Genomic DNA, 21,279 nt, shown 5'->3' with positions numbered 1-21,279 from the left:
AAATGTAAGTTGTCATACTGTTAAGGCTTTTTGGGTGATGTTAGCATTGCAACTTAAATCGTACAGCGCTAGGAAATTTTGAGACATTAAATGCGCAGTGGGTAGTGATTCAAGATTATCATCTGCAGATCACAGAGGACTTAAGCACGAACATGTTACAAATAAAATCAACTGATAAAATATATATGAACGTCCATGATTGAACTTTAATTTGTTTTATTATGAATCTTGAAAAATAAATGTATGATCAAAATATTATACACGGAAAATAGGATACTTTTAAGCAATATAAAAAATAAAGTAACAACTATTAAAAAAATATGAATTTAGTATAAACTAGCTATGTACGTTTGGTATTGATGATTATGTCTTATGGTTCTATACAATAAATTTGCGATTGTATATGTTACTGCAAATTACGTTGTATCTGAGTATGACGTTATTTGCTGGTCATTAACTTTGTTTGCCTATACAAATATGTGATAATTATCGTTATTTTTTAGTAAATCACTATAACTATTTTGTACCCATAGTTAAAAATGTATAAGCTGTTCAATTGTTATACCTAAGACAATATGTAACATTTTAATACAAGGTTTTTCATAAGTAATACTTAAAGAAATCTAAAATACCAATTTTTTTACACAAAGCCTTACCGATATAATTAGATTAATTTTAAGCTATTGCCTATTTATACCACGCACTTATGTTCACACCGTCCTACTGTAAGCTGGTATTGACTTAAAAGTCAAAAGTCAAAAGTCAATAACAATAATAATATATGCGATATAAAATTTATAAATATAAACTTTTATAACGAAATTGGGTATTTAAATCATATAGACGTTGTAATACAAAATATATTATTCGTACATTCGTAGGGTCTTGGACATTTTTCACCATCGTGTATATATTACATTATCAACAATAAACAATGGTATTTTAAAAATGTTCAGATTAATTTTAAGTTATTTTTACAAAAAACCTACGTGATATACGTATAGGTGATAGGTACCTACCAGCAGCTAATTATTATTATATTAATATATTATAATGTGTGTGATTTATAGTTGCCAAAAATGTATTCAACCTACCAGGTAAGGTGAAATTTTGATCCGATTAGAAAATTTTATTTTTGTAGAAAACGGATTAAATGTATCCCAAAGGATCAAATTGTACCAGTGGATCAATATGCCCCGTTACTAACCTACCGCGGTATTACTATAATAATTATAGCATTATAGTAGGTATGCATACAAAAAAATATCCTTAGAAATATGACAATAATTGACAATAATGATTTATTAGTGAATTTACATTCAACACATCCATTACAATGACCTAACTCAAAAACTCAATGACTGGTACACTCTATATAGATACACCTTGTAATAATATATTATACTATAGCAGATGAGCGACACTTTCCTTTTTTTTCGTTTATAAGCATCGACGATAGGGAATTTTTTTCGAGGTGCTTCCCGTGAATTTGTGTATTCCTTATTTTTTAGACATTTTTATTTGCTAATATAGAGTTAGATTTATTATTTACAATATGGTAAAATCTATGGAATATACTATATGTTGATGTGAAGTATGTTCGATGATTATAATACATGACAATTATTTTCATTATTTTTAAACGTAACACTAACACTACAAGTTAAAGTCTATAAATTATAACCATAAGTTATTTGTTCAAATTTACTTTATTAATTTTATTTGATTACTATTCAATTACAATTTATAATAAAATTGAAATACAATATAATGTTTCGCTACTGCGAACACCGTGACGCAAGTGTGTTTACGAATATTATCTCTCGGAAGAGTATACCAATTTTAAAAACATTATTATAATATACACAACGATACCTATACGGTCGTAAAATTTACGGTGGAATTCGTGGACGACAAACACGCGACATATTTTTCCTGTTGGATTCGCGCGGAATCAGAATACATAAAAATAATATTATACTCATATAATCCATATATTATACATAGTACAGTCTGCGTTATTTAATATTGGTAATATTATGCAAAATACGGCGGTGGCCTTGCCGTCTCCGGGTCTGCAACAGTCGTACGACGTGTCGTATGTGTATCGGTCTATATTATAATATTATATTAATCAATATTATTATACACATCGGTAGTCGTCGGTACTCTTATTTTGAACTTTAGCCGCTTATACGTGCGTGTGTAGATACGTTACTCGTTCGTTTCCACACACATAGACGCCACGAAAGAAAGAAATATGTATAAAAAAAAGCGTTGCGGTGCAGCAGCGGACGAGATAAATATCGCCCGGCGAGAAAGCAATTCGCAGTCCTATATATGTTTTATAACGATGTTTATGATATTATACGCGTGTGTAGGTATATGCGTTCGCGTCAGGTGTAGTGTGTTTTGATATTATTTCACAACCAGAGAAAAAAAATAAATCGAAAAATAATAATAAATAAGTCGCACCGCTATTATATATTATAGGTACCGAATAGAGAGGCCGTGCCGGCAGACGAGTAGGGTTTTGCGGCGCCGATGGTAGGGATCCTCTGGGAGCACGACGACCGAATAAAGCCGTTCCTTGGCCACTGTCCCGGTCGAGTCTGCGAACGTCACAACGACCTGCCGCCAGCCAGCCACACGTCATATTAATTATTATATAGTAATATTATTATATTCAGTTAAACACAAGCGCATACAATATAATAAAATATAATTATTATTATTATTACCTATTGTCGTTCGCGTCGATAGTTGTCGTCTTCGTTGGGTATTCAATAACCGTAGAATATACGTCATATTGTAATAATAATATAATTATTATCGTTTGTCATCGCCGGTTTTTTGATTTTCTTTCTCTTTTACCCGCACCGTTTGCGCGTTTCGTATTTTGTGATTTTGAGTTCGGGAAAAACTCTCCCCGAAAAACCATACATCTAAATCCCTCAGTCGTATACCACCTACCTATACCAGTGTCGATTACTGCTCAACAATGATCGACTACTTGCAGACAATTTTCCTCGTGGTCGTCGCCATAGTATACGTCCAGGCGGAAAAATCAAAAGTCATACGTAAGTCTAACATAACCTAGTAAATTTGTTTTTAAATTGTTTTTTGGTAAAAGTGATTCTATCACGATCTAAGGGGCGCGTTGTTTTTACTTTTCCGCACAAAAACCTGTTTTTGTCGACTGCACGCTGACGGTAAGTGAGAGTGGAAAAACAACGACGACAACAAGTGGGTCATATTATTATTAAATCTGCTCGTTACATAGTCGTCAACATACCACCCATGAGTGCAAAATATGTTACAAGCCCTAAATGTAACTCAAATATAATTGAAAATTAGACTCACACAATCATAGTTATTCATATAGTCAGAATTTTCAGTTTTTAACAGCGTAAGTTGCAGTGTATAGGTTGTTGTTGTATACAATTTGGAAAAATTAAAATTATTCTTCGATTTGTCCAAACCACACCAGATAGGTGACAAGATTTAAACACACATATATGTATTACGATTGTCTATAACAATATACTTTATTACATACATTATAATATTATGTATATTATAATATTACACCTCCGCAAACCAGATACCGGTCAATCTATGAAGTGGACAAATTTCTGGTATTTATAGAATGTGTTCAATGAATAAACATAATTAAACAATACTTAAAATTAATTATTAACTAGTTTATTGTATGTATAATTTTACTAATAAAAAAGTGTATAAAATCCCATACATGAACTATATTTTTTTCATTATTAAGATTACCTATACAAAATAAAAATTAAATTATAGTAAAAAAAAAACATTCTTTATTATTACCTACGTGTTTGCTATGGATTGCAATGTGTCACAAGCAAAATATTATTACAAATTAAAATTCCATCATTCAGATTAACTGTCTACATTCTGCGTGTTAAATAAAACTGCAACACCATGAGATTCTATGAACTTAACTACAGGCTATCTATAGGTATCTGTCTATTGACTGTATTATAATACTGGAGCATATCTGCGCACGTCAGTGTCTTACAGGTAATTTGCTCTATAGATTGATACGACAATATAATGTTATCATTATATTATTAAATAGTTTGTTTTTTTAGCGAAAGTCTCGTATTTACAATTTATCTTGGTTCTAATGATACATAATTTCTTAGTATGTTTAGTATGATTTCAAAGCTATTACAAACAATTATTGGTACAATCTGCAATTTGCAAACGGTAGGTAATAATTGCAGTAGTTTTTAAGATTAATCACAACATTACTCACGAACCGAATTAATTATTACGATTATTAAAATTATTACTATTCAGAGATAAAGAGAATAAACTAGTTTCAATCAAAATTCGTTATTATCATCACGTGTTGCTCAAAAATTGCTATGCGTGACATGTACAATAATTATTATTAATTATTACAGACACCATTTTTTCAGATGTCTGCCAATCTGCGTATTAATAATTATTATTAATATACAAAATAACAAAGTGGTACGTAAAGGTGATGTGTAAGTATTTATCTGTCTCAACTCTTTACTACAGCAGTACACTATTATATACCCTAGGGTCTCATAAATTAGTAGATACATTTTTGTATAATATGCGGTATGCTAGTTGTAGATAGGTTTATCCTAATTATTCCTGCTATCTATGTATGTAAATACTTGACAAATTATTAAATTGCCGTTTTCTCTATTGTATACATTATAAAATTATGGCATGTGTGCATCGTATTTATTCTATGTTTATCTAAGTTTAATTTATCCTTTAAATTTTCACATAGTTTCATACTTTCATAGTATTACGAATTACAAACGTTGCGAACAACGGGTAATAACTGTTGTTCAAGATTAGACGCAAGTCGCAATCGATAATATAATTATTATCTTACTCCACAGATGACCGATAAAAAACGTGTTGCATCAACATTATATATAATATATATATATTATATGTATTGGTGTTTGGACCAATAGTATATAATATTTAATATTCCATAATACATGTCATATACACCAATTATAAAATATTTTGTAACACGTTTTGTAAACAGTTTTATGTAAAACCGCAGTAATACATAAACACTGAAGTTCAGCGTAATTAATTAGGTCGTTGGTACGAATATGTAGTATTATATAAGACCGTAACAGCGTAACTATAGGCTATAGAAGTTGCACAGTTTATGAATGAGCTGCAACTTTTTACATTTACCGTATTTCATGAACTAATCAGTTCATCACCTATATAAGAATATAATATGATGTATATAACATCGATATATTATTATTATTATTGTTATTATTATTGCAACAATATTTTTTTTCGAGTTATTTTTGTATAGGAGGTGTATTGTGCTTTCAGATACAAATCACACTGAAAACTTCCACTTATAAGAGCTTATGCACAATTCAAGTCTATACTATATAATCATTTTTCACGTTTAGTTTTTCATTTCCGTTTTATAACGTTTTTCATAATATTTTCGACTCGAAAACACACTATGATATTTTCCCATCACAGAATCGCCTAAACGTACGCTATTGGTTTTTATAATAATATAGTCTGTATACGTAATATATAACTATATATAATATTGTAATACCTAGGTATACCATTATACTCAATATCGTATACGGTGACGAGAAATGTTAATTACAATAACAGTGGAAAATATAGTAATAATAATAATAATAATAATAATGGATCGAATGAAAAACCGGTCGCGTGTCGGAATCGACCTGATTGAATAGCTGCGGAGGACCGGTACTGCCGTCGGTATAGCCACAGTCACCGCCGGCCGCGGCGTTGCATCATTCCCGAGACGCACCTATGCATGCAGGCAGCGACTCGGTGCTCGACCCGAAGTTGGCTAATAGCCCCTCACGATAAGAACGTTTTCAAATGGATTATATTATTATTATTATTATGAATACCGTCACACTGTATTATATAGGTACGTCTCGTATAGGCACACTGCAACATTAAAACTCTACCGCGCCACAGTTCGACAACCTATATCTAATGATGTTTCGATTCCCCCGAAGATGCAGCAGCTGGTAACGGATATTATACTAACACATAATGTATACAGGGTGGTTTACCAAGCATGACCAACCAAATTTTGTCATGAATGTATCTAAATTCTGATTTCTTGCAACTCTTAACTGCACCTATACTCGAATACCATATTTTCAAATACTTAGATTACAAGGCGATACAAACTTATTTTATTTTTTAGTACTACCCTTTTCTACTGCTGACTGTTACTATATAAAAAATGTCGATGTAACTAAATCGAAATTCAGTATTTTAAGCTTTACAATATGCAATTATGATGATAATTTTATAAATAATAATCCATGTACTAGCCGATTGGTTTAGTAGATATGGAGCCATAGGGGATATTATGAGGATCTAAAAGGTAATCATCACTTGTCAGTAGTAATCATTAGAATTTTAAAATGTGTACGAATTGGTCGAGTGTAATCATTAAAAAGTACTAGCGATGTATCTAGACTAGATTAAATTGTAAATATTACAGAATATATTTTATACTTCATGTATAACAATGGTGCATGAAAAATCCTAGTACCTATTTGAAATTATCAATTATGATAATATAAAAAAATTCCAAAAAATTTGAATAGGTACGTGTTCTTACTGGCATAGGCTTAGGGATAAAATGTTGGCTGAACATGCGAATCACTCTGTACGTTTATAATGCACTTACCACTCAGCATACGTATACGGTTATCGGATTGTGATGGTATATAGGTATAGGTATAACGTAATGTAATATAATATCCTGTATTCCTGTCCGTGTGCCATGCCGTGTAGCAATGGGGGCAATAGGTAGTATCGTAGAACTTGTGAAACCAGAAAAAAAGACGTTTGGTGAAGAAACTCTTCGAGTACAGATGTCGTTTGTTTATAATGTAGGCATAATATATTATATTATTATATACCTACGTTGACGTTTTATGCAATATCTCGTGCATATCGATGATAATAATATTATGTTATATTGTCTCGACTATCGGCGGTGGTGTACCTATGATGACGACGTGTACGTATGTCATGGGACATCGAAAACTATTATGTGCGTTCACGTGATTTGAAGGTCGACAGTGTTTAGACGTTATGACGTATTAGTATAATACTACCTATAATATGGTATATTATAATTAAAAACTGGATTTATAATCTTAAAATACCTAAAATATGCAAAATATGCAAAAATAATCAATAAGCATCATTATTTGCTTATAATATAATTTAAAATTATGATGACGACGATCGCGTTCATTTTAATCGTTTCAAATTAAATTTTTCTCAAGCACGAGAGTAATCAATCAAACACGAACAAACTACAAATTATTTTAGAAGTAATCGTTGGTTTGCACTAAAAACTGATTTTCTCCTTCAGAATGTAATAGTTTAATCGTTTTTTTTTTGTTTTTGTAAATATTATTGTTGATGTCTTATGGAATTAATCCTTGAACTATTAAAAAAATAAACATCTTATTGTGTATTCCGATGATACTTGATAGTTGGTACAATAAGCAAACTATACATTTAAACTCGAAATTCCCTTCAATATAATACAATGAAATACAATATAATATTATGTATAATTATATATATGTATATAATATATATGGAACAATGTTTTTTTAAAATTTATTTTAGTATTATGATATTATTCAACCAACCAAATTCAGGATAGTTCATTTTATTAAATGTATGTGTTATAACTTATAAATTATCTTATATTTAATATTCATATATTGTAATTTGTAATTTTTTTTATCGTCGAACAGCCAAACTATCTTATTCTTAATTGTATTACTTTTATTTTAAATATTTTTTTGGTCTTTAAATTTTTAAGAGTAAAATAAAAACTCCCCATTTTTAATATTACAGTGTTATTACTTACTAGTACAACCCTAAATAATATACATTTTATAGGTAATAAATACAATTTAATTTGTCATACAAACAATATACATGCATAATCCATACCAAATTATCATAGAAATCATTAGAAATTGATATCAATTAAAAATAACACACCTATAATCTATTCTTATTTAAAATAAAAGAACTTGTAATGTAATAATGATGATCTATGTATATTAAGATCATTTTTTAATTGTCTCTCTATTGATTATTTATTATACATGAAATAGCATGCGTATTAACTGCCATGTTTATATTATTATTTATGTAACATTAATAATATTATATATTCTCAAACATTTTAGGCTTTTTTTAATTACCTTGATTGGAAATAGGCAAGTATATAAAACAATGGTTCAACAGTCAACAATATAACTCATAAGTCATAACAATAATACTATAATTTCTAATTAAAATATTAAAAAAAATATTTATTGTTTTAGAGTCAAGTGAAATGTTCTCATAGATTTATAGTTTATTTCGTTTTTCTTGTGAGTTATGACTTATGAGGTATGTCTTAAAAGTTAAAGCTTATCCAATTATTATTTTTGAATCGTTTCTGAATTCTGTACAATTAAATTAATACGAGTTTCTTGATTTATAAAAAGCACGTTTGGTTATAACATTATATTCCTGTTTGATGTCATTGTCCGTTCTGCAGATAATGTTATCCAAGTTATGGGTACCTCCTACTCGGTGAATGTATTATTTTCTTACTATAAATGTATGGATATATTATTATTGTTTCATAGTTTATATAGATATAATATATAAAGCAGTAAGTAAAAGGTTCTTATATGTTCACTATGACCTATTTAAAATTGTGAATAAATTTGCGATCTCATAAAAAGTGAAATTAAAAAATAAATTAAATGCGAATACGGGTTTTTCGTACACAATTTTGTGTTACTTTGTTATGCGCATAAGTAAAATATAAAAAGTAGCAAATGTTTGAAAAATTGTGCGTAATAAAAAAAATAATAATCATTTGATATTACTCATACCTACTTATCTTTTGTTTCAAAATGTGTGTTTGGTAGATATAACAACAGCATTATAGGTATTGTTCTTCTTTGTTGTTGTAAGTCGTGTTACAGTCATTATGGTCGAGGGGCATGATGGGCATCATATTATAATGGTCATACCTCGCTCTATACAACCGTTGATTATACAATATTAGAATAGTTTATAAGATGATGTTAATGATGATACAAATCGATTAAAAACATATTTTAACGTGTTTATAATGTTTTACAGCGCCCTACATAAAACAATGCATACGAAACGACCCAAAGCTCAATGAATGTCTCGCAGCGGAAATCAATCATTTAAGACCGTACTTGAAAGAAGGTGAGTTATATAATTTGTTGTACTATATTATACGTTCCCATCATATACTCCATACACAAATTACACATAGGGAATAGTACACATTATAATATTATGTTGACGATACTATAATAATAATATTGTACTCGTATTGTTTATAACATGATTACTACCTATTATTATATTCCATATTATTTTTATTTTATTATTTAATTAAATCGTCCGCCGTATTGGGCCCTGGATGCGATACGGGTCATCCACTCTTGGTTCGATCATACCAATTATTATGACGTAACGCGAGAAATGCGGTCAATGTCGCGTACCTTACTAGATAACTACTGCCGCCGCGCCGTCGCGTTACTGCAGGGAGTTGTTATTATATTATTATTACTATAATGTTTGGAAAACAACGTTTTTTTTCCTTCTGAAATTGCAACGATAACGCACGTTATTATTTGTTAGGTATTCATGGCTCGCATTTCCTTCATCAAGGGAACAATATTACTCGTCCTTTTCAAGTGTAATAATTAATTGTTTACACAATAAGCAAATCCCATATGCAAGACGCAAGTAGCAAACAAATATAAATAATAACATTGGTTTTCATTTCAAAACTATAAACATAAATAAGCGGAAATCGTTCCTTAAGTCTTAACTAACATAAGTCATAACATTCCCAACGACTAGATAAAAATATATACCCAATAGTTATAAACATTACAACAATAAGAACAATATTATGTTATTGTTTCTATTTTAGATTCTGAGTGGAGTGATTAATGTATTCATTGTAAAATGATGTCTATTTTTTTAAAATTGTTTGATTAAATTTTTTTTTTTATGTCCATTATTACCTTTTGGAGCGGTAAAACTGCTAAGATTTTCAACTTCAATATCTTTTCTGATAGGACAGTGAACCTTGTTAGTACTTTGGGCGGTCAAAGGTGTAAATATTACCAGTACTTTGCTTAATAAGTATTTAGGAAAAACATTATGGGAAAACGGGAATTTTTACGCAAATCCATTTTCTTATTTGGTTGTATATTCAAAAACAAATAACCATGGTACTTAAAATGTTCACTAAATGTTTATATTATAGTACCTAGGTACTCTCTATACGTCATGATATAATTTTAAAAATATTTTGAGTGGTCAAAAAACTTATTTATTTCAGAATTCTCAAAAGTTGTTAAAACTGGAATTAAAAAAAAAACTGTTCGTAAATCCTTAATAAAGTCAGTAAGTACTAAGTCGTCATTGACTCGAAAGTTTATAACAATAATATATATGATATGAATATACAACACTACACTATTATAATAATTATATAGGCATTATAATAAATAAAATAATTTTGGCTAAAATTAATTCATACCTACTGACATACTACATAACCTATTAATAGTAAAATAAATTACCATAATAGCAATATAAATATATCATGGTCCACCGTCTCCACTCAGAATCGTTTTTCGTACTTATACTTACAAGGATATTTTATTATTGAATTCAAATTTAACACATCCATTTTACAGTGACCTACTCAATTGCGCTATGTACACTCGAAACCTACCGTAGAACAGGAAGGTTACCTATACTTCCTCTTTTTAAAAATGCATTATTTTGTTTTACCAAAGGGCTAAAGCGTACACGAAAGTATCTGTAAAGTATTATGTGTGGAAAACCAGACACATCATTCATATAATTTTAAAACAAAAACATTAGAATTAACGAATAACGATTATAATGTGGTTAACAGTTATATTTTAAGTATAGATTGTACAATTAAATATGTTTATTAGGTACCTATGTGTATGCTATTATTATGTAGTTTTATATTCAAATATTAATATATGCTTAAAGCATGTCGAGCTATAATTATTAGCTAGGTATACAGTTTAATAAAAAAATGTATATATTTATACATAAGTACAATACAAATAGAGGTTTAATTTCGTTACTTAATTCTTTATTAGATTGAATTAAAAATATATTTTGTTTATAGGAATCGATGAAATTGAATTACCACCCGTGGAACCTTTCAGGATGGATTCGTTAAGTTTAGCAATTACCGGTGGATCTAATGGCTACAAAATCACTTTGAGGGACATTGATTTGTTTGGAGCCAGCAATTTCTCCATTCAAAAAGTGTTGTAAGTTAAACTATTACTGTTAGTGTATGATTATAGTCGGAACCAAAAAACGTAATGTGGAAAAACCACATCAAACAATAATTTTTTCAATCAAAAAATACTGGTTCAACCTAACTTGCGTGTAATGTGTTTACAAAGATGTATCAGAAAAAGATAATATAATAAAATATTATAATCAATCATAATATAGATAAAGAACAAAATTAATTTAAAAAATAGTATTCAATTATATCGATTAGCTTTTATAACTCTCGAAAACCAGCTTCATAAATTAAGAAATCGTAAAAGGTTTTATACAAATAATATTGGTAAGAGTAATTTCATATTAGGTATAATGTATATATATCACGTCATTCAATTACTACTATATATCTTAGGCATCCAAATATACATTGCGTATTAAAGTAGGTACAGGTACCGGGTACACACTTAGAAGATAAATATTCTTTTATAAAATAAATATTGAATAAATATCTTTTGATACCATAGTCGATTATGCCTTTTATTAGATTCTGAGCGTAATGACGAATATAATACATTAGGCAGTGTTAGTGTTTGAAATTCTGTGTTTTTATTCTAACGTCACCTTTAGGAGCAGTAGTCAGTAAAAATTATCCAATCTTCATCTTTGACGGTGGTTCTTCGTTTCACAAATAAAGCAGACATTTTTTAGGAAACATTTAGTTCAAAGTACCTATAGTACCTACTGTGCTATTACAAATAATAAAATTTTAAATACATTTTATAATATCCTTAGAAATAGTGGCGATCACGCCGTATCTGATTAGAATGTTTTTTTTTAGTGTGGAATGATTTACCATTGAATTTAAATTTAACACATCCATTATAGTGATCTGTTCTCAATGACGAGGTACGCCCGAAACTTGTATAGTTTGCATGTTGCAAATCGACTTGCCTGATTTTTTTATTATTTTATTTGACCATGATTTTATATTATTTATTAAATCAATAACTATTACAAGTTAAACAATTGAATAATAATTCATTTAAATAAAAAAAAAAAATTAAATTTGATGATATTTTTAAACAATAGTTTTTTTGCATTTTTATAGTAGCATTTTATTTCAATAGTCATCCTCATTTGCTTAACCTTTACATAAACCTGTCCATAACTGCAGTATAATTATTAAAATATTTTCAATTTTGACAACTTTCAATATTATGGTTTTTACTACCTACTTGTTAGAACTAGAGTTGTTATATTATTTTTGAAATCATATTAATTTATATATTATATATATATGATGAATAAGCAACCGATTGGTTGTTACTTATTAATAAGACCTTATGTAATTTGTTGTAAATTGTAAATTATATTGCACTATGGAAATGCAGACGATTAGTTTCTAATTTGTATAATACTGTTCAATTATTTAAGTGTATAATATATTAATATTTAATATATAATTAAAATATAATTATATTTTGAAAGAAGAAACTGTCCGGTTAACATAAAACCTATAAACCAAACCACCATAGATCTGGATACTTGGAATTGTATACAAAGATTTCTTATATAATTTAGACAAAAACTAAAAAGGAATTTTGGAAATTCAACCCATAAGACTGAAATGGATAGTTTTGTCACGGGATAGCTCTGGATAGTGGACCCACTTATCCAATCGTCGTACAGATTTTAAGAGTTTTATAGATCAAATTCCTGTCCCTGGAAAATTGAGTCATGGAATAAGAATATAATATCCGTATTGATTTCACCGTCTGCCGGTTCTTATAGCGAATTCAAAAAATGCTTTTCAACCAAACCAATTATTCGACCTAGTTAAAATTGTTGTTATTTACATCCGCCGTTTATTTTCCCGTCGGATAGTACCTATTCTCATAAAAACAAATATAAAGTATAAAAAAGTAATAAGTTTCATTCAATTTTGACTTTAAATTTTCATGAAATTTATTTTTAATTACTTTTTGACTTAATCATCAAAATTATATTTTTTTAGAACACTAAAGAACACTTTTTTTTACAAAGTCATTAACGTATATAATTGTAAAATATATACATATCCACTAGTACATCAATATATATATATGTATATATGTATTGAAATTTCACAACCAAAATCATAAATTTTTTCTTACATTTTTTCGTTATTAAAGTTTTACTTTCATTAGTATTGATGTACAATTTATTATAAAAGTATTTTATTTAATTCTAAAATAAACTTTACAGTTTATAATAATCTTGTGAAGGCGTGATGTATATGCAATTTCACTACTGCCACGCTATGGTAGACCAACAATAGTTTTTACGATTTTGTAGGCGCCCGAATAATGGTTTAATAAACCAAAAATTGAATGTGGTTCAATTAACGACTACTTTGATGAAATATTTCTATAATATATATTGCACGTTTAATTCATATAATAGTACTACTTATTAATTTAAGTATATTTAAATTAAAAAGTAAAATCATTTTAATAAAACAAATATTGTATTATACGTTATGATTAATCATATACCTGACCATATTATTATTACACACTATCGCCATGGTTTGCTGATTAGTAGTTTGATATTTGTGATTTTAAGCTGAACAAACCATATTTGTTATTATACATATTTTATAGTTTATTAAAACCATATTATAGTTTTTTTTATAACATTATTATTTTAATTTAGATTACGTCCGAATGCGCCATTTGAAGGTAAAGTCAGAATTCCAAAAATGACAATGGATGCCAAATATGCCAGTACTGGAGTTTTGTTAGTGCTCCCTGCTAATGGAAATGGATCATTCCATGCAGATTTAGGTTTGTATATTTTATTTTACGTAATACATGTTTTCTGTGTAATAAATTAATAAATAAAATATTGTTTTTAAAATGTATTTAAAAATATTATTCTAGTTATATATTGTTATTTTTTTTTATATATATTTTTACAGACATTTTAGTGAGAAATCTATATGTTATTCTATAAGATATACATTATAAATAAAAATAAACGAATTTTAGTATGGGACAAGGTTACCTTTTAATTATATAAATACGTAAAATAATTGATTCCGACTACAAGATCCGACCGGGCAAGGACTTAAGAGTCATGTACGTACCTACATTTCGGGTATTCAATAACTCCCAATTATAAAACCATTTAATTTTAAATCTAACTATCTAAATACAATTTCAAAAAAATGTAAGCTTAAATATATTAACTACGTTAATATATATTTTAAATATAGGTATAAAACTATATAAATATAGTATATAATAGGACTTTTATAAGTCAATATTATTATAATTTTATAAAACTTTTCTATTTAATTTACACAGGCATCCAATATTCATTTATATTTATTAAATCTTCTTGCAATTATTATCAATACAGCAATTTGACTGAATAAATTATTTTAGGTGATGTCACTGCTACAGTCAAAGGAATCGTGTCTAGTTATTACAAAGATACCGAAAAATATTACAACTTGGACTTCTTGGAAGTAGATTTAGTCATAAAAAAAGCATACATGGTTGTCAGCAAAGTCAACAACAATAGGATAATTGGTGAGTGCAAAATATAAATATTAGGTATATACCTAGAAATATAGAAGACCAGTATTTAGTTATAACTTATAACTTATAATGAATGTTGTGTTTGCACAACAATTTAAAAATTTATTTATTTAATAAATTGTTTTAATTGAATAAATAAACCAATATATTAAATCAATTGTGCAATAATTAGAAATGTGGTATTTAATTAAATTTAATCAAAAAATAAGTTAAGTGTATCAACTGTTTAAAAAATAACGATACATTAGTATAATAATACACTTGTATGAAGTTACTTATAACCTGTTTTATTCTAAAATATATTTATAACTATTAGGCTATTAGGTAACTACTATTTATTATTAAAACAAGATTTTGTTAAATAAACTCAATTTAATGTTTGATATTATGTTTTAGTTGAAGCAACAAACTTATTTTTGCGTGAAAATGGCCAGGAAGTATTACAAGTAATGATGCCTCAACTCCGAAGCAAATTGGCGGCAATTTTCAAGACGATAGTCAATCAGTTACTGACTCACGTCCCCGCAGATACTTTCTTCAGTAATTAAATTACTGTTATCATACCTAATAGGAAAAAAAGAATTTCACGTGAAGAGATTAATTGTTTCACTTTTTTGTAGTTAAGGCCCTTTTTAGACTAATTTTGTTAATAGTATTATATTTTTATTATTATTTTTTTTAACTGATATACGTTAATTGTAATATATAATATATCGTAAAAAAAACTCTTAGGCTTGTGTGCACCAAATTTCCTTTGCCACAGTGCCATCAAAAGTATGATTTATTTTAAATTACCTGATATATTATGATACATTGACATATTAATGATTTTGTTGTTAGTTGAAAATCAAATACCCTATAATAGTCTACACATAATATTATGAAACTTATGTGCATTTTAAGACTTGGTTGTTTATCGTTTTTAAATTATTGCTATAAGATATTATACACTCAAATTATTATTTTATTTAGATTCGCTACTCGTGTCATTATATTTTTGAAAACATCTATCCTCTTTACTCTATAGATAATATTATAGACATCTAATTGTTTTCAATTATTATTTATGTGTATTTTGAGTGATATCGTTAAGAAATAAAACTCACAGAAAATTGATTTGTACCTACCACTGTCGAACGATAATATTATGAAACAATTGTACTGTTTTTAAATATTATTCGTGTTTATATTATGTAGTTATTGTTAACAGCCTATGTGTAACAGTGTGTGTATAAAACTAACTGTCATTTGAATAAATCTTTTCCATATCTAGTTAGATCCAACATTTCACCATATTCATAAACACATATACATAATAAATAATAAATTGTTTATGTTATATTTTTGTAATTTGTATGTTATTAAGATTTATATATTACCTACATGATATTAAGTACGTACATAATTCGTAAATTATTTTGCTCTAATTTATTTTATAGTGTATTTTGCTATACAGAGTGATTCTCCAAGTACGCTGGCCCAATTTTTTTCAATAATGCAATTATTTATATAGTATAAATAATTTTGAATTAAGTGCATCAAAATGATCCATTAAGTAATTTACAGTTTAAATAAAAGGGTTCGATTTTGTAAAATAACAAAAGATACCAACAGCTATTTGTATTGCCACAGAACCAACTACTTCTCAAGTACTAAAAAAAAACTCAACATTTGAAAATATGGTCTTTTAGTGTATTTAAAAATTCCAAAAATCAGAATATGAACAAATTCATCGTTAAAGGAAGAAATGGAGGCGAGCATGCTTGGCGAATCACCTTGTATAATATAACACACTAATATTAATTATCACACTTTTTAATGTTTATATTGGTGTGAAGCTGCAGTCAGCAGAAGGTCGTATTCAATAATTGTATTGTTCTGCCGTGACATTAGCGTCGTTCGATATAGTATTCAATTTTAAATTCTGAATGAAGTGAATAATGTATTATTGATTTTACAACGATGATGTTTTATTTTCAATATTTTTTTCAATGAACACTTGTTTGTTGAAAAACTGTATTAAAAGTGTCAAATAGTCATGTTTGTTGATTGAAAAATCTAATCTAACTGTGGTAAGTACCTACTGGATATACTTCTAAGAAGTAAATTTCGATTTTCTTAAGGTAGTTTATCTTAGGATAAACTACCATTGACCGTCGTAAAATTTGAAAAGTAATGTCAACAAGTGTGGTTTTTATCGAATTCTGCTCAAGATAGGTTACTAAATGCAATTATAATTTTTAATATTAAAACGTACCTCCTATATAATATTCCCACTGATGTGAGTGATATTAGACGAGTTCCCCATATGAATAAAATAAAAATGGTTACCTACCTATATTATTTCAATGAAACGGAAAAAAAAATTGATTTTCAGGATTCCTAGGGACTGGTAGAATTTCTACAAGTGGGTAGCAATTTTGCTGTGGAAACGTTTATAAAATAGTTTTGATTCTTCTTGAACGAATTTCACCTTGAGATCCTAATGTGTTGTAAGTTTAGAAACGTAGGATGGGGCATTCATTAATTTTAAGAACAATAACGATATGAAAAAGGAAAATCATAGATTAAATCGCCTCTTTATATTTCTATAAATTTCAAAATGAATTTAGGGTCGTTTTCCGTTGCACACACGGTGTCTACGATTTTGTTATCGTGGTATTATACCATGTACATTGTACAGTTATACAACGTTATACAATATACGGATTTTCCATAAGGGTTTAAAGCAGTGCTGTAGACAGTGCTGTAGATGGAATTATTTTTCTGGGTGCTTCAGTATTTAATGAGTACCTAAATGACTAATGAGTAATAATCAAGAAAATGTGATTTTGAATAATTGTTTAGTTGAAAAATTTTTTTTACTACGTAAAATGTTAACTTAAAAGTAATCATTTCATGTCATGGCTATAATGAATATTCTATGGCAGTGGTTCTCGCGTATGTGTCATCGTTTCGAAGGTTTATTTTTAGTCTATAATAACCCGTGAAACTAACGTAAATTCGTGAGAATTAGATGCTGATTTACGATATAAGTGATAAGTGTACAACTTTGAAAATCTAATCTTTTTGTTATTAGGTAGGTACTTACCTACTTCGATACTAAATTAAACCGACCGTAAAAACTAACCACGAAATTAATGACTTTTAGCGAATGCCATATTTAGATGCGTATTTTGTTCATTATATCAGTGGTTATTTTTTTTTTTAATAACCAGAGTGTAGTTATAAAATAATGTAACATTGATTTTCATACATACTTATTACCTAACCTAACTTAACCTATAGTTAACTCGAGTGGGGGGCGTGTAAATAGGTATTTTTTTTAAAATCCAGCGTAACCGTTTAATTATTAAGTTTTTTTGCGCGTATGTAATTAATTTGTTATTCGTTTCGTCGATACTTATGTATGATACTTATACCTATATCCATATAACAAATACTTGCAATTTAACGTGATAAGTCATCATGACAGACGAGTAAATAGATTTACAAAATATACTGAAGATCACTATGACATAGTTTATTATGTTAGACTCTTTATGATATTATAATTATCAGACTATGCCAAAGATCAATTTTTGGATGTGCTTTGAAAAAAAATTGAGTTTTTATTTAAACCCCATAGACCAGTGCTTCTCAATAGTATGAAGCCACGGATCCCTAGTTAAAACTTAAATTGGTCCGGGAACCAATTTTTTGTAAATACTTACTTTTAAATTTGAATAAATATTGATTATTTACTTTTTTCACGATAATCCAAAAATTTGGGCTATAGTCCGAATTTAATAATTTCACTAAAATAAAATGAAAAGTGGTTAAGTGGATGTCGCTCTGCTGTATAGTAGGTTACAAGTGAGCAATGTATAATGGATTGTATTAAACTTGAATTCAATGAAATTATATCATTGTATAAGAAAAACGATTCTGAGCGGAGACGGTTGGTCTGGATATTTTATATTGTTATTAATTTATTATTTATTATAACCTGTAAGTTGAATTAATATTATAATATCATTATTTTTTATTCGTTTCTATGGTAATAAGCAAAGCATTAGAAATTAAAATCCCATTTTTAGCAGTTTTTCGTAATTTGTCGGTGGTTTATCCCGTGGAATTAAATAACTATAGAGAAAATCGAAAAATGATTTATCAAATCAATAATTTATTCAAAGAAAATTAATGATCTGACCGTTATTATATTCCATATAATTAACACAATTAATCGCAGGTATATAAATATTATGCTATTGAATGCAAATACATTGAGATTTCTGTTGTTTTTTTAAAAATAAAATATTTGTATTATACATATAACACACTATAATATAGGTACTAACATTATGTATATTTATACGGACATACGGCGGTTATTTACGATACATTAATGATCTCTCCAAAGTACCATCTTGATCCAATTTGCTAAAAGATAAAGATACTATATTATGTTGAAATCAAAGCACTCCTTCTGGTAGAAATTGTGTATACAAGAAAAAAAATAAACACCATTGTAAAACCACCAGCTTCCTCGCTCTGCTCAGAATCTAAGATGAAAAATCACAATAGTACTACAACGGACTCCCTAACATCAACACGGTGGACTTCTGGTGGTGAGGGGGGGGGGGGTTGTACTAAAAACCGCATCGGCCCCGAGCCCCATACATTTTCTTATACCAAATTGTATTTGTTTGTTTTACTCAGAAACAAAAACAATTTATTGAAATGAATATATATAATTTTTCTTGTTTTGACGTAGTTACTAAAAGCTATATTTGTTAAAAAATACTTTTGAATTCCTATAAAAATATTAATAGTCCCCTCTATATTGAATTGATAACATAAATAAGTAAAATATTGTAATGTATAAAGCTATTAATGGACCCTGCTGCCGAAACCAAAAGATTAATTTAAAAAAAACCTACTAATGTCTTGTCTGTATCTGTTGGTGATTTTCGGGACCGGATTAAGATAAGTATTTTGTTGGTGTACCTACCTATTTGAGTATTATTAATTATTATAGTATGCGGTCTACCACACGTTTCTATAAGTACGTCATAATATGCGGTTTACCTCACGTTTTTACACGTCATATGCCGCAGTTTACCGTATTATAGTTGAATAATTCAATCAAAATAATAATAATAATATGTAGTTAATAATAATAAATATTACGTATATAATTATTATCTAGTAGAACATCAATCCATCAATCATTCAATAATACACAGACGTATACATCGCACGCCGTTATCTGATTATCTCATAAAAATACAATTATGTATCAATTCGATGAAGTATAATTCCTTTCCATTTAAAAAGATTATAGTATTTTCTTCTGCGATCGAAAAATAAATTAATATACCTTTTCGGCTAACATTGTTAAACCAAAATAACGTAACACGTGTGTACGGCACCAAATGAACCGTGACTGCAGATTATCTCATACAGTCACGATTTTTTCCAGACACAAGTGGGTGTAATATTTTAAGATATAGGTGAGCGGACTTTGGTTGGAATAAAGTTTAATCGTCGTCGTAGTCGACTGGGTAGACGCGTTGTAATAGACGCGCCGTAGTGGACCCGACAAGACGTGTACAGTAGAGTAGGTACAGTAGTAGAGTAGTAGTGCAGTATAGGTACCGGATGATTCTTTTATCAAACAACTCATTATTTCAAAAAGTGTACATTTTTTTGAAAATATTTTTTTTACATAGTTTCAAGTCGCTTATAAAACAGCGCTTTTATTAAAAAATTAGATTTTTAAATTATTTTTAAACACAATTACCTGTTTTAATTTTTAATATGTATACTTATTATGTGATTTTATATTTAAAAAATAAAGATAGTAAATAGATTACTAAGAAAAATTACAAGTTCAATACTTATACGTCATCAATTCATATTCTATAGAGATAATTGTGTGTTTACGACAAGAATATTATTATATCCATATTTGTATAATATGTACACGATGATTAAATATTATTTTTTAGTAAACACACAATTATCTCTATAGAATATGAATTGATGACGTATAAGTATTGAACTTAAAGCGTAATTTTTCTTAGTAATCTATTTACTATCTTTATTTTTTAAATATAAAATCACATAATAAGTATATATATTAAAAATTAAAACGGGTAATTGTGTTTAAAAATAATTATGATTATAGCCGTGTATGTATATTGTAAATGTATAGCCATATAGGTATGTATAAAAACCTGTAGGTACAGTTATTTTATACTATACGATTAGCATGTGACATGTA

At 28.1% G+C, this 21,279-nt stretch overlaps 1 protein-coding gene across 1 annotated transcript; it reads left to right on the top strand.

Annotated features, from left to right (window-relative positions):
- Window positions 1-2,526: 2,526 nt before the first annotated feature.
- LOC132947394 (uncharacterized) lies at window positions 2,527-16,352 on the top strand. Its single transcript, XM_061017671.1, has 6 exons — window positions 2,527-3,080; window positions 9,238-9,330; window positions 11,315-11,462; window positions 14,122-14,252; window positions 14,856-15,002; window positions 15,408-16,352. The coding sequence occupies exons 1-6, from the start codon at window positions 3,002-3,004 to the stop codon at window positions 15,557-15,559; spliced, it is 750 nt and encodes a 249-aa protein (XP_060873654.1). The 5' UTR covers window positions 2,527-3,001; the 3' UTR covers window positions 15,560-16,352.
- Window positions 16,353-21,279: the final 4,927 nt, after the last annotated feature.

This window comes from Metopolophium dirhodum, chromosome 6, assembly GCF_019925205.1.
Source record: "Metopolophium dirhodum isolate CAU chromosome 6, ASM1992520v1, whole genome shotgun sequence".
Taxonomy (NCBI): domain Eukaryota; kingdom Metazoa; phylum Arthropoda; class Insecta; order Hemiptera; family Aphididae; genus Metopolophium; species Metopolophium dirhodum.
The sequence above is the reverse complement of the archived record's forward strand: the minus strand, read 5'-3'. Positions and strand labels throughout refer to the sequence as shown.

Bases quoted from the DNA above. Each gene is read 5' to 3' on its own strand.
- LOC132947394 (XM_061017671.1), top strand. From the start codon at position 3,002: ATGATCGACTACTTGCAGACAATTTTCCTCGTGGTCGTCGCCATAGTA. The intron at 11,463-14,121 runs GTAAGTTAAACT...ATTTTAATTTAG, and splicing joins TTCTCCATTCAAAAAGTGTT to ATTACGTCCGAATGCGCCAT. The intron at 14,253-14,855 runs GTTTGTATATTT...AAATTATTTTAG, and splicing joins ATCATTCCATGCAGATTTAG to GTGATGTCACTGCTACAGTC.